Here is a 15,579-nt window from a genome sequence, read left to right as displayed (position 1 = left end):
GGAGGGACTGCAGCAGGGTGAGGGTGCAGGAAGAGGGGTTGCAGCAGATTGAGGGTGCAGGGGGAGGGACTGCAGCAGGGTGAGGGGGCAAGGTAAGGTGCTGGGCTGCAGCCCACTAGGGTGGCAGGGTACTAGGCATTCGCCTAACCTGATCCTGAGGATTACTGTCCCCTCCGCGCAGAGATGGCAGGGTGGGGGCTGGACGGTATAGTAATATCTTAGAGAGGGGAAGGGGCTTTCCTCAAGAGGGGAAGGGGCTTTCCTCAGGCTGTTGCAGCGGGGTCCAGGACAACAATGGTACTGGGGAGAGTCTAATGTGTGTTGTGTAAGGCTTTTCTTCTGATTACCGCGTTTAGTCCTTACCGAAACCAGAGAAAGGAGAGATTAGTATTTGCTCCTTCTGACGACTGATCCTCAGAGGTTTCCCAATATGGCCAAAGCCACTCAGCCAGAGGTGGCAAAGGGACAGAAATCCTGAAGGTCTCATTCCAGAGCCATGTCCCTAACCCTAGTGATCCCTGTGTTTTGGGGTGTGAGCCCCACTTCGCTTGACTTTCAAACCCAAGTTGCCTCTAGTTTCCAGGCACACCCTGCCCGGGTCCACCTTCACCTCCATTTGCAGTTTATAAGGGCAAAGAAGAAATAATTGCGGAACTAATAATCTATTTCCTCAAAGGCAGTATAATCGAGCTGTCAGCGGAGGGACTCGATGCCTTTTTCTTGCTTCTTCCCCAAAGGGGAAGACACTCGGCTCCTCTGAGCCTCCTGCAAACCAGAGGCCCCGGGCGGCCCCTTGGAGTTTGTGTTCACACCCATAGCACACGCTGGACACCGAGCGGCAGTGCACGGTTCCCACCGCCAAGGAACACTTCCTAAAATGGGAAGAAAGATAGGAAGAACTGGGCACCTGAGCGGTGGGCTCTGGGCCTGGAGGCTCCAGCTTTCTCTGTCACCATGGCAACTCCTGCAGGCGGGATGGGGTGGGAATTCTGGGAATGTGCAGGAGGAAAAGGCCACCAGCAGAGGGCTCCTGCCTGCCGCTCAGTAACTCTGCTGCCTGCTCCCGCCCCCAACCCAGCACCGGGAAGGGCCTAGATACTAATTGTAGCAATCACATCATGCTGACGCTCCTAATAATAACTAATAAGTATTGTGGGCTTCCTCTGGGCCACCCGCGGTGCTAACAACTATCAGGAACAGATTAACATGGGTATAGACGCCAACTTCCAAAGCTTATGGGGCTCCACTCTCCACGTGTAATTCAAAGGAAACAATATTGTACTACAAAATATGCCTAAGGAAATCCAAGAAAGACCCCAATGTTTCCTATGATGGGTGACGCTGTGTCTCGGCAAAATCACCTCATTCTATGAGAGATGAGATTGAGATGAGTGTCAGATGCTGTCTCCCTGGTTATGGGGTGTGTGTGTGCAGGAAGGAGCTGGGGGCTTCTGGACACAAACTTGCTTCTGGTAATTGAATTCTATTTCCTTTCTCTTCCTATTCCCCCTCAACTGCCCCTTCTTCCCCCACCCGCCACCCCTAGGGGAGGGCTTCGGATCCTGACTTAAAAAAGGACACTTTGGGGAACAAAATCCAAGTTTCCAATCGCATGCACCCCTTCCAATTTTAGGATTTCATGTTTGGGCTTTGTTAGATTTGAATTCTCTGGGTGGCAAAGAAAAAGGCAGTTGCTGATGACTGTATTTAGCTGTGGCCATGACAGCTCCCTCAGAAGGGCATTTTATTGCACATGTATGTTCAAACATTGTAAGGTGGCCCTTCCAGGCTCCGCAGCGTCACAGCTGTTCAGGCACAGCTGTTTGGCTGCAGCAATGATATAAGCTGTGCAATGCAGAGCTGCGGTGCTCTAATAATGGTGGCACTTCTCTTTAAAAACAAAAGTGTATATAGAATACATGTATATATAATCAGGAATATAAATTCTCTGCAGAAATCTGTTTTAGTGATTCTGCCATCTCAGCCCAGAAGCTAGATATTCAAGCGCTGTTTTACAATTCACCAGGACACACCAGTAAGATAGCCTCTCCCGCCCCTTTGGAGTTTAGGACTCTGTGAGATCAGAGAGCTGCAGAGTCTCAAAGGACAAGATGTGTGGGAAGGGGCTTGATTTCTACATAGAACGTGTTGTTCAATTAGTGTCCTATAGAAAGAACTAAAATCCTTTCTCCTTGGTGGGATTTTCCTTGAATCTAAAAAAGAATTTTAAAACTCCGCTGCATAGATGTTATCTAAATCTATGTGCCTAGCTACCTACCTATCCATCCATCCATCCTTCCCTCCTTCAATCTCTCCTTCCCCCTTTCCCTTCCCTCCTTCCATCCCTTCATCTGTCCATCCGTCTAGAGAGCGAGATTTCCTTTCCTGGCACCCATGTGATTTTGGTTGATTGGTCCACTTCTTAATCCCGACAATTTAGTTGCCGATGTAATGACCACAAGGAATAGTTATCACATACTGGTAGAGACGTCCCTGCCAAACAAAGTATTATATGGGAAACGATTTGTCACTGGGTTTGTAAAACGGGCCGTGTCCCTTCTGTCTGACTTCTTTGTGCCCGTGTTTGAATCCTGGCTTTGCAGTTGGTTAACTACTCTGAACCTTGGCCACTTTGAAATGCACAGTGCCTGTCTCCTATGGATGTGGGGACACTGGAGAAGAGCCTACAGCACCACGCCCTGTGCTCGGTGAGCACCCCACCAATGCTGGCACTTATTTCTGGAACTTTGGGTTTCACAGTACTCGTTTCCTGACCCGAAGCGATGTTGTTTCTTTCCCTGGGGGTAAAGAGAATGGAGATGCACTGAGAAGTGTGTAGCTCCTCGCAGTGAATGGAGATGACATTGACTCCCTCATTCTTACTCCTGGAAATGTACCCCCAAGTCTGGTCACCGAACCACAGGCACACATTTACGAGAGGCCAGCAAGGCCGGCAGCGGCCCCCTGAGCCTCCAGGCTTCACAGACCAATGGGCTGGTCTCCTTCACTGGTCTCCACTCCCCAAGGTTATGACCTTGAGCAAACCCCTTACCCAGGAGTCAGTTCTTCGGGAGCAAGGGGCCTCATGTGAGGACTCAACAATCAAAACTCACTCTCGCCAGCAAACTTTGCTTCATCCCCTTATCTCTCTTCTTTCAAATCTGATAGCTTGCACCCAGGTTAGGTTTAGGAAGGAAACTTCCGTTTGGAACACAAACCCATCACTATTCCAGGGGCAGTGAGGCGGCTAGGGGAAGAATTTGGGATTTGGTAGACGGGAAGTGGGATCCAGGCTTCCTCACGCACTAGCTGTGTGCCTACCTTCCCAGTCACCCACTCCGAGGGCCAGTTCTCTATTCTGTTCAGCACAGCGGGTCCTTGAACAATGACATTTCGCTCAGTGTCATTGACGAGATGCCACAGGAACTTAACTCGTTTGTATCAATGAGCCTGTGGTAAAACCGGTTTCCTTAAACGTCGTTTCACTTCGTAGAAGCCATCGATGACGTTGACTGAGGCCCTACTGTACCTCGTGGGGGTGTTAACATGCCAGTGTATGTATGGAAGTGCCTGGCACACCACTGATCAGCAATGATTAGTTTCCTCTCCCAGAACCAAACCAGTGCGTCGTTGCAGAGCCAGGAGAGTTGAGAATCACGGGACACACGAGGCCAACCCACACCCCCCACAGCAGGTCAAATCCTCGGCCAACAGTTAAACACACAAGGGGCTGCTTCACTTTCCCATCAGATAAGAGCAGAGAATTAGGCCTCCATTCATTCAAATAAGGAGCCTTGGGTCTTCACTGGATCCTGCCTTTCATGCAGTTTCACAGATTTCAATCGCCACCCGCTCTCTTCCTGAGTAACTTATTTCAGAACAAGTTTTAAATGCCCTCATGTCTTCAGTGGGTTCTGGGGGGTCGTTCCTGGGTATGTTTGGTCCTTCTCTCTTTTGGTGTTGGGAGTTGCTGGCAGAAGAGTTGAAAATAACCTTTTTAAAATGGTGACAGTTGTTTGATCACATGTTTATGGTATCAAAGCCCTGCTTACTGAACTAGGACTCCAATGAAAAGGATAAAGAAAGCTCAGGCGTAGCTTCTGGCATTCCTACTCCCTGATTCACCCCCCAGCGCCCTCCATCTACCCACAGGCAGTTTCTACTGACATTTAATCAGATGATAGGAAACAGAAAACACTGCTGGTTTGCCCACACACTGAAATTGGACGCTGCTGCTCCTTTTCTAACTTCCTTCAGACAAACTGTTCTTTTCCAACTCGGATCACCCCACTGACTCACAATAAGACACTTCCTTCCAGCCAGCCAACAGTGACACCCAATCGAACTAGAAAAAGGTCGAACATAAAATATCCTGACAAGACGCGGGTGTACCACAATAAAATGTTCTCCAGTAAGACAGAATTGGTATTGCTAAATAAAGTGTTTACAGTAGGGCACAAATGTTCATTTTCTGAATTCTTAAGTTTATTCAAAGCCTGTGGTCCCTATACTCACAGCATGGGGAGCACGGCTGGGGGACGTTTACAAAGGAAAATTTTTGAAAGGGGGAAAATGATATGAATTATCAGCAAGATAGAAAGCGTATCATGGAATGACAGCGTCAAAGCATAGGCTGCCTGTCTGACGTGTGTGTAGCACTTGTGAGAAATGAGGGCTGATGGAGCCAGGGAGCAGTGTAACCAAAACAGCTTTGATGAACCGAGGGGATGGTTCATTCTGCAGGCCGACTGCTTTTATTCCTTCTGGGATGGGAGAAGAGGAAGAAGGGAATTATGGAGCTGAATTGGAAATGGGACAGGGGCTGGAAGCCGAGCAACTAGGGAGAACTCCAGTAAAGTTAAACGTGGGCAATGGCAACAGCTCTGGATGTGACTAAAGGGAATCCTTGCAGAAAAGGCTTTCGGATCCCAGGAAACACACTGCGGGGTCCTGAGTTACCTGTAGAGATTCGGTAGTCACAGAAATTTAGGGGGCAAAACATTGTAAACAAATAGGTTTCTGCACTGTAGAACTTCTCAAAGCCTTAATAACCTAATTGCCTATTTTGACTTTCCAAGAAACAGGGTGCCTAATTGTCTAAGTTTATTTACTGACAAAACTTTTCATTTTTTGTCCTTTTCTTGTGGTAAGGATTATCCTAGGGCTCTAAAGATCATAATCTGAGAAGTAAATATTAGAGTTTCTTGCTGTTTAGTATTCTGTCATTACATACTTCAGAAAAAACATTGCCCTGTAAATGTTTCTAACTCATTATCATTGATATTTTCTATGTTTCCTAATTTTTAAAATCAGGAATTAAGTTTCTCCATGACTTCTGATCAGACTTTAAGGGAATATTTCTCAAACTTGAAAAAAAAAGAAAAAACCCTAAAAAAATTTCTTATTTTCCTCCTGAACTGGGTGTGGATACAAACCCATGACCAGAAGAGGTTATGAAATAACTTAAGAATGGTTAGAATAGGGCAGAGAACTTGCCTTGTCGGGTGGGTTTACGTGAACTACCAGTTGAATAAGGAAATGCAGCCCAGACAGCATCTCATAGACTTTCCCGAGTCACCATCCTGGGATTTCAAACACTTCATAGTATTTCAAGATATAGTTGTTACATCACTTGCAGCTGATAGAGCACTTGCCTAAAATAAGTATTTCCTGCAGTAAGACTAAATCTACTTGAACCTTCTCTCTCTCTCTCTCTCTCTCTCTCTCTCTCTCTCGCTCTGTGCTGAAACCATCTCCGAATGCCTAGGAATACTGCAGAGGTGGCAACCAAATGCCACCTCCATTTCCAGTGTCCCTGGGGCGTCCCCAGGGGCCCTTCACTGAACTCTGAACAGAAGTTTTGCTACTGCCAGGTAAGTTCTGGCTATTGCCAGCCAAAGCTTCTGTGACTTGGTCCTCCTGGGGGAGCCTAAGCACTGGTGGTTGAACCCTCAGGAACCGTGTAGTTGGCAGAATTGCATACTGGGAAAGAAAATTGAGAAGCAAAAGATCTTTAAGTCCATTGGTCTCAGGACAACTACTGCTTCTAGTCTTAAGGATCCTACATTCAAGGTGTAGATGCCTAACCACTGCGCTGTACACCTGAAGATGAATAATACTAAACGTCAACTATAATTTTATATATTATATTATATATATATATATATAGTCACAGGATGTGGAGCACAGCACAGGGAATAGAGTCAATGGAATTGTAACAGCTACATACGATGTCAGAGGGGTAGGAGATGGGGAAGGAGGGTTATCACTTTGTGAGGGGTATAAATGTCTAACTACTACATTGTTTTGTACACCTGAAATTAAAAAAAATAAAAAAGAGCACTACATTCAAGGTAACAAAAAGAGCAGAAATTAAATTTGACAAAATGGGATATTCTCAGTGTTATGTTTTGTTATGAGAAATCCTTAAGCTGAAAGTTTGAAAATAAAGTTTAAACTATAAATACTAACACATTACAATACTCAGCTGTCCACATGATTAATGGACCAAATCACAGATAATACTTTCAATTCACATGCTATGGAGACTACACTCCCTGAGGCCACATCCTATGATGTTAAGATCTAGGGAGGGATTGGGGGTAGGAAGTCAAAAGAGGCTTGCTAACCAAAAGCCTCGGGTTGAGTGGCCGGGAATCCAGACGCTTCATTGACAAAGACCCCAAACTACAGCTCCCAGATCCCGACCTACCCTATTAAATATATAGCTGTTCCCTGACTTTTATAGGACCTTGGGCCTTCAGCAGACGACTGAATGCATGGGTCCTGGGCTTAGGCCCCGACAACATACTACTAAAGACTACAAATAAAAAGACCTGGGCAGCATGTGAACTCACAGTGCAGGCCGAAGACAACAACCCAGCGGCACCCATGTGCTGACGCAAGCCACGCACACTTCACCACTAGCACTCATGTGACTGGACGTCTTTGCATACGGGTTTGTTCTGCCTGGGCCCACCAATATATTCTTAACATTTTTTCAATGTTATTTCCTCAACCGTGGAAGCATAACCTACTTATGTTGAAAATAAATAAGTATATTAAAAGAAATCTGAGTTAAAAGTTTTATTCATTCAACATCTCACATTACAAATATTTAAAAATTATATGCATACTGGTATAAATAGTCATTTGCAAACTATTTAATAACATTAATTTTCCACTAGCACTTCAACAAATGAACTCTTTTAAAAAAGGAACTGTGTTATATAACTTAAGAGTAGAACATACAAAAATAGGAACTTAACGTGAAAATGACTTTAATAAAAAATGAATTACCCTTATTTAAAATGCTATAATAAATACTACAAGCTCCCCATACACAGTAAAAACTATATGGAAATTCAGCCAAGTAGTACAATTAACTGACATACTTAAATAACTTTTCCTTCTGATAATATGAGCAATACACTGGAAAAAAAAACACATTAGGGATTAGTAAAAACTAGACACCCACTTGCTAAAAGTTTCACTTCCAAAAAATATAACAAAAATCTGATGAAAATTATAAAAACTAATTATACTTTAAATTTTAAAAATATAAAAAATAAAACAGTTGAATACAATATTGTCCCAATTCTTACAATGCTATCAATCACAGTAGCTTTAAAATAATAAAATAAAGCAAATGACCAAAACCTCTTTTATTCCATTTTTAAAAATAATCTCAAATTTACATTAGTAGAAAGATTGATTTCTGATTCTTTTCTTTAGAAACACCAGCAAGAAAGAGGATTACTCTTAACAGTAGAAAATGACATTTTTAAATGTCTGCAATTAAAAACAAAGAATTACACTGCAAAGATCTTTCAAAAGTTTGAAATAAGTATTGCACATAACTTGAAGTTAACTTGCCACAATTCATCACATTCAAGTTTTAAATCACCTTTTAACAGAAGATTCAACTCTTCAAAACAAAAGGGGTGAATTATCAAGTCTTTCCAACAGCACTCTCATAAAATGCTCAATTCATTCACTGCAAGTTTTATTTTGCATTCTGTAGAGGTCTGTGTATGGAGAAGGATATATATTATACCAAAGCGTGGGGACCAGAAGGGGGGAGGGGCGAGGGTTCCTTTACATAGAAAATAATCAGAAACACTTTATTTTACATTGCAAAAATAACCATGTAATTACTCTGTAACTACATTGTAAATACATGGCTGGTGCCATGCTGGTGCGCTAAAGCTACATGCTTGGTAAATTGAAGTGATACCCTAAAATCTGTAAACTAATTACATGTTAATTCTGTTTTGAGTTACATGGTAACTCCCAACTACAATCCCATGTAATCTGAAGGACATGTAATCAAGAAAGTTCAGAGTAATAGAGAATAATTGGTTATGCCCTGTAAATTGAAGTGTAACCAAATAATCTGTAAACACGCTTGTCACACAATCACAAGTAAATATTAGTAGAATAACGATTTCTTACATTAGTCATGCATACTAACATTACACACCTGTCCCACGGCAGGTTATTTTTTTCTTTATATATAATTTAAAAGAGCAGACATCTCTGAATCAAACACCTAACATCAATGTATTAATATTAAAAATGGCTAAACATTCACCAAAAATGTCTGCGTTATGAATAATTTTTAAAACTCAGTAAGAAGCTGTAGACAATTTTGTTATTTTAAATTTCTACCCTATGCTTATGCATTTATTTATTTTTTTTCTTTTAGGAACTACAGTGTTATCTGTCACTTTCATGCGAATTTTTTTTCCATTAATTTGTGACTTTACATAGACTATTTTCTTAAATTATAGGAACACCAATAGCTGGTGCTGGGGAAGGCTGTTTAAGCAACATGCTTTCTCTTTTCTGCAGACTCTAAAATAGCATTGCCAGTGCACAACATCCATAATTTAAAATGTATGCAGAGCACTGAAATGTATAAAAAGCAGAATATAAGAAAATAAAATTTATTAAAATTATTTATATTAAAAAATGAAGTATATGAAGATCTCTCAGTAATAAAAGTACAAAAAGCTACTCTTTGCAATATGAAAAATTGAGGTATTGCATAAAGAGATATCCCGTCAGTGAAAAGTGTGCCTAAAAATGTTCACTGTTGGAAAAACAAGATATACAAAACTAGTGCATAACAAATATACATTATGTGCATGACAAAATAAGTTAGCTACAAAAACACTGTACCGAAATTCAGCAGGTCATGTACAAAAGGAAAAATTATTATTCAAAGCTAGTTCTCAAACAGTGTTATTTCTTCATCACACCTGTTTACTGAGTGGGAACAGCACAATAGCACACCCCAAGCCACCTACAAGCATTGAAAAGAAGAAAAAGAGGCAAATGGACATTCCAATTAGAATTATGTAATTCAGGAGAAAAGAAAAAAAGTCCCTGACCAGCTACACAAGAGCACCCTCCATTCGCATGACTGCTTTCAACGTTTGCAGGGAATTCTTTAAAAGCAGCTCCCTTTCTATGTTGGACTATTAGACAGCAAATGCTTCCATTTTGACCTTTGGAACTTAACAGGTATATAGTTCATTAAAGCCTGTATTAAAAATAAAGGACTGCTTTTCCTAAAGATAATCAGTAGGGGTCATCAGCCAGGTGGTTCCACCGTAATGCTGGGGCAAGTCTTTGGTTTTGAAGGATCTAAGATGGTTCTGTTAGGTAACACAACTAGCAAGATTGCCATTAGGCTTTGCTTTGTGTGTGTTTTTTTTAAATGTTTTGCACACTGATAATAATCCTTTAATGGTTGGTAGGGCATTTAATAAGAGCAAGTCAATTAAAATGAAAATTACTTCCATGACCAGGGCTTCAAGAGACTATTTTAAATTTACCCCTGAAGCATACTTTTCAACACATAATAATAACGCCTTTCAAAGCTAGAATTTTATTTATAGTAAAGCATGCATTACTTGATGAAGTTGGCACTTCAAACACCGACTATGTCCCATGCTAAGTTCTGAAACTGTAATGTTATTTTATTTTATAGGAAGAGTAAGATAAACATACGTACCTTTGCACAGATTTACACAGTTACTTAGTTCAACAGTGCAAAACACTTTGCAACTACTTAACTTTTTTTTTAAACTTTTTTTTCATTTTCTATGTTACAACTAAATTACAGGATACCCAAAGTAACTTTAAATCTAAAAGTAAGCCAATCAGCAGCCAATTTGTATATCGATTTTTGTCTTCCAGTTTTGGCTACGAGTGTACTATAACACAAAATCAAAAGTGATATCCTTGAGGTATCTCTAGATGGGTTTTTTGTTGTTTTTTTTAAAACGTCAAAATGGAGAGCAAAGGCTGACACCTGATGAGTGTTAGTAAATTAGGATATAGAGTTTATATATTATAACATCAAAAATAAAATTTATACATTTGTTCTTCAGGAGAGGAAATGCTAGTTTTCCCACCAGTTGTAGTTAATTCTAGCTTTGGTAGGTTTCCTGGGGCTGTGACCAGATAAGTGAGTTTAAAAATAAATAAGTGCACTCCTTCAGCCGTAAATTTCCCCAATTTTTACATTCTAAAATTTTTAAATTGTTTCAAAGAAAATAAACCTAGCTCTGCCTACTTTATTGTGTTTTTTTGTTTGTTTGTTTTTTTTGTTTGTTTTTTCCTGTTCTGATGTGGTAACTCTGAGGCAGAATGAAATTATATTCAGCCTCCAAACCCTTAAAATGAGTGAAAATGCTTCAGTCTTGCTCATGCATTTGTGTTCGCTTTCATGCTCTTTCCTGTTAATAATTGGTAACTTCCTCTGCTGCTGTCAAAAGAATAGAAAGGAGATGGAAAAAGAGAGGCAGGAGAGAAAAGGAAGGAAAAGGCAAAAGCTTTCCTGGGGCACAGTGTCAGGGCAGACTAATAGTGTTACTGGTGCGTGGTTATTTTAATAAAAGTATTCTTATATGTTATATTATTAACAATAATTTAATTAAAAAACCCAAAATACTCTATTGTTTCATTTCTCTTTTAATATTTCTCTCTCCTCTAAGGAAATGTTGTGGGCAGGCTGGATCCTCTTGCTCTCCAACAAGAGAATAAAACTTCCAGGCAACATGATGGCAATACGACAAAGGAGTTCGTACGTATTGTTTTCAGTGACAAGAGAATCTACAAAACCCCTATACTATAGGCCATTCTTTTCCTTATACTATTGTTAAGTTACAGACTGCTACAAAAGGGCATGCCAGAGTGAAGTGGTTGAGGAAGGGGTGAGAATTAACAGAAGAGTGCACTTATTCTGGGGCCTGGAAACGAGCACTGCAGACGCCCTTTAGTTCCAGCGGAATGAAATATGTCGAGGACGGTCGCCGCCTTCCTTCACCAGGGGCTTGTGGAATTCCCTGCCAGCGCGAGAATGAATAGCAGCCCAGCAATATTCACAGTAATACTGCAAACAGGTAACATTAGCGCAGAAAAATGGAGCAAATTTCCCCCCACAACGGGCCCCCTGACATTCATCACACAGCTGATCATCCAAGACATATGGCTTCACTTCCACCTGCAATCAAAAATTTTAAAAAAGGGGTTTACATTTTCAGTGACTGGACTGGGCTACTCTTACTGTGTGTACACACCTCTATCTCCTGTCTGAATGACTCTGTGCCAAGATGCCCACTAGGAAGGCTCAATGATCCTCTTACTGAAACGAAGAGAGTCCATCTTTTAGGAACCTGGTGAGGTTTCTATACCCATCATTCTACACTTTTGTCTTATTAAATAAACACTTTTCAAAGGACAAAAGGATTCCACCAGAAATTTTAAAAAAGTGAAGGTAACTGTTTAGACTAGTACATTATGAAATCAAACCCACAGGAGAGGCTTCTTCATAGACACAAACCGTCATTTTAATTAGTGGACCTCTGTGTTCACCATATGTGGAATTATAATTTAAACAAAACCAACTAAGAGCTTCCCAGTTCCATAAAACAGCACTTCAATGTTCCAATCAGAGGGCAGAGGCCTGGCTTCAGCGTCACAAGCTTCTGAGCTGTAATAAAGCCTAGGGCATGGTTTCTATTTGCAGTGTACACATCTTGGGTTATAATCACAAAGCTGGAGCTCTGGGAAAACAAGATGCAGCCATAATATCCACAATCTAAAACCCTGCGCTGTTCTTTGTCAGTAGGAATGGTTTACTTGAGTTTAAAAGTCAAAGGTGAATTTATAAAGTGGGCCTGTTCCGGTGTTTCACAGGCCAAACTGTCATTTGAGCCTCTTGAGCATTAAAAATAACCTGGCTATTAATTCACCAGTGAGAAAAGTGCTGGTTATTTTTAGTTTTGGAGAGGCTCATGGATAAAACTCCCTTACACAGACTATCATTATCACTGGTGCCATCCAGTTCTGACAAGCGGGGCTGACAGAGGTTAGCTATGAACAAGAGGAGAAGAGTGACATGGAACATAGGAAGAGCAACATGACTAGGGCATTTCGGGCTCTGGCCCCAAGGCCCTTCCATAATATCTACTGAATGGCAAGAACCCTGGTCGAAGAATTTGATCATAGAGGAGTAAGTCTGAATTTCTAACGACTAGCGTTACAACTCTGAAGGCTATGCTGGAATGAGGCAATAAGGCAGGAGAGGCTGTTTAGTCAGATGTACATAATTTTTAGTGTGAATAAAAGACAAGGACACTGCAGCTGTACTGTACAGACAATGTACACTGCAGCTAATACTGCCCCATCCCTCCATGTTTATAATAGAATCTACACTTTTCTCTTCAGTATATTCACAGTGTGGTTCGATGACCGCTATGACCTTACACTTTGTACTGTGACAGAAGTGGAATATACATGAAATGAAAAATAAGCAGTACGTGTAAACTATTATTGACCTGATAGTTTCTACATGATGAACTGAGGACAGCACAATACAATCAATCCTTTTGAGTACAACGCTTCATAGCAATGGACAGCTAAGTCAGTCCTAACGAAAGAGCCCATCTCCCATGAAATAAGGAGCTAACACCAGAATGTAAATTCCTTCATATCAAGAAGGTTTTTCTATGAGGAAAGAAAAAGTCAGACGAATTAAATACTGAGCTTCCTAAGGTAGTTGATTCACATTCTGGTGAAAATTCCGATCTCACCACAAACTAGGAACAAACCATTTGCCTACTGGCAGTCGGTTCACAGACCGACTCTGAGTAAGGTAGAGTCCCATCTATGAGCCATAAACTCACGGAGATGGGGACTTCTTGTCCTAGACACAAAAACTTTTGTTGAATGCATGGGACACAAAGACAAGAAATAAATCTGTGAATGCAAAGAACCAAGATACAGAATGGAACACTGCCTTTCAAATACATTAGGAAAGAGAGGAAAGGACTCTCTTTGAGGTTTTCTGCAATCTTTTGATTCAGAGGATAAACTGAACAAAGAGGAATCTGAAGTGCTGGAAGGAGCACTGACTAGTTATCACCTCATTTCCAGCAGCAGGATAGATTACAAGTGAAGAGGCTATGGTTTCTTCTACTTCACGTGTTCTAATGAGAGAATTCTAAGATATGCAGTCTTAGACATGAATTTATTCAACCATTTGTAGCACAGTGCACTGGAAAATAGTGCTTACTCAGGTGCTCATGATGTCCCAGGGTGAAAAAAACAGTCAGGAGACCTCAAGGGCATTCATGCCGTATAGGGATGAACTCAGCACAAAGGATTTGGTAAGTATTTACTGAATGACTGACTGAATAAATGAATGGATGTAGGTGATAGTGTAGGAAAAATTAAATTGACTACTCAAGTAAAGTGATATAATGTTCTGGTCAGGCTACTCGAAAAACTAAGAGATAGAAGAAATTCACAGGAAATTCCTACATGCATGATACAACATACATCTAATTGGTCCTTCAGGCATAATTGTCAGCAGTCAGTTTACTGTCATATAAAATTCCCCCATTTCAGTCTTGCTAATGGCACAGAGGGCCATTTCTAGAACTGTAGAGAATGCTGTCTAGGACTTACCCGTTTATCTATCTCTCCGTGCTGCAGCTGAACAAAGCGGGCACTGATAGCAGCTATGTAACTTTGTTGATTAGAGAATGCAACTCGCCCGGCTCCTTTTGGGTATTTCAACTCAGGGTCGGTATCAATCCCAGCATAGCACACACCGCCATACAGCCGATCCATGATCATGGCGAGCTCCACTAAATAAGAGAGAAGCAAAGAAGGTACTTGAAACCAGGAAAACTTATCTGCCTCACCAAAGCTTTCCTCAAAAGCAGGTCTTCTATACTCTCAGCTCACGTCATTGTAACAATTATTTAAAATCAAAAGTTATTATAACCAGTTGTCCATTGTTTTAATTTTGTTTATCTTTTAACTAAAGACAGGTCTGCCGGGTGTTTTACATACGTTCTCTTTTGATCTTCACAGCAACCCTATGAAGTAGGTAGTGATTTCTTCAGGAAACTGAGGCACAGAGAGGATGATCAATCTGTCCCAGGTCACAGGTGGTTAAGTGACAGTGCTGGGCTAGGCACCCTGGTCTGTCTGCTCCGTACTGTGCTGCTGCCATACATTTACCAGTTAACAAGGTATTGTTTAATGTAAATAATAATTTGAACACTAGAAAACTGATTGGTAGACTTTCTGTTTGGAGATTCTCCTAGCTTATTTCCATCAAAATTTTGTTACCTTTCCCCATAGTCTCGCTATTCACCAGTTTTTCATATGAAAACTTGAAATAATGAATGTATCATTTCTCCATGAAATGGTACAATTCTGAAACTGCATTCTTGCTCAGTTTATGTTCTTTATCACACTTATACTATAAACCTCAAGTTAGTTGATTGGGGATGAAATTCTTCTGTAAGTACTACTCTAAAAACACAATACACTGCTAAGAACCCTATTATATTGCAGAGCTCAGTAAACAGCAGATAAACAAATCAGGGCATGGGAAATAAGCACTAAACATCTCATACACAATCTGTTCTTGAAGGATGGTGTCTCCTTTTCAGATGATGAGAGAGGATTACTGGCATTCTGACACATCACACCAAGCACCTGGCATTGGTTACCTCATTTAACCCTCCAAGAAGCTCTATATAAAGTAGATCCACTTATTACTCCATTTGACTGATGAGGAAATTGAAAATTAGAGAAATTAAGTAATTTGTCCAAGGTCACTCAACTATTAACTGGGAGCAGAACACATGAATTCAAACCCACACACTCTGATTTTAGAACTCTCACACGCAGACATTAACTCAAATGCTTACAGAGAATTTATCCTGAAAAACCTTTATAAAATATTTCTTATGCTAAAGGATAAAGAAGAGTTTCTGTTTGTTTGTTTAATCATACCAGCTCGTAATGGTCGAGGAACACCACCAACAAAAATAGTTTTCCGTGGGTCAAGAGGCTGTGAACCATCCATCACAAAGTCACTGTCACTGAGATTCCAAGGTCGAATCTGTACCTAGGAAGTGTGCAAACCAAAACAACTCATTCTCAGAACAATTTATGGGGAAAGAAGTTTAAAGATGTTGCAGAGTATTTTATATTTTTAAAAGCAATAATCCACATCATTACATCAAAGCAATAAAGCTGTAAAAC

General features: G+C 40.8%; 1 protein-coding gene across 4 annotated transcripts in view; it reads right to left on the bottom strand.

Annotated features, from left to right (window-relative positions):
- Positions 1-10,388: 10,388 nt before the first annotated feature.
- The window catches only part of CPEB4 (cytoplasmic polyadenylation element binding protein 4), a 55,514-nt gene continuing 50,323 nt past the window's right edge, over positions 10,389-15,579 (bottom strand). For all 4 annotated transcript variants that reach the window (XM_081036275.1, XM_081036274.1, XM_081036272.1 and 1 more), the window contains 3 exons: positions 15,328-15,442; positions 13,984-14,165; positions 10,389-11,515 (listed from right to left, as the gene is read on the bottom strand). In XM_081036275.1, the coding sequence (XP_080892401.1) occupies positions 11,288-11,515; positions 13,984-14,165; positions 15,328-15,442 (525 nt within the window). In that variant the 3' untranslated portion in view covers positions 10,389-11,287. The remainder of the gene's footprint in view (positions 11,516-13,983; positions 14,166-15,327; positions 15,443-15,579) is intronic.

This window comes from Rhinolophus hipposideros, assembly GCF_964194185.1.
Source record: "Rhinolophus hipposideros genome assembly, chromosome: 23".
In the NCBI taxonomy this organism is placed as follows: domain Eukaryota; kingdom Metazoa; phylum Chordata; class Mammalia; order Chiroptera; family Rhinolophidae; genus Rhinolophus; species Rhinolophus hipposideros.
The sequence above is the reverse complement of the archived record's forward strand: the minus strand, read 5'-3'. Positions and strand labels throughout refer to the sequence as shown.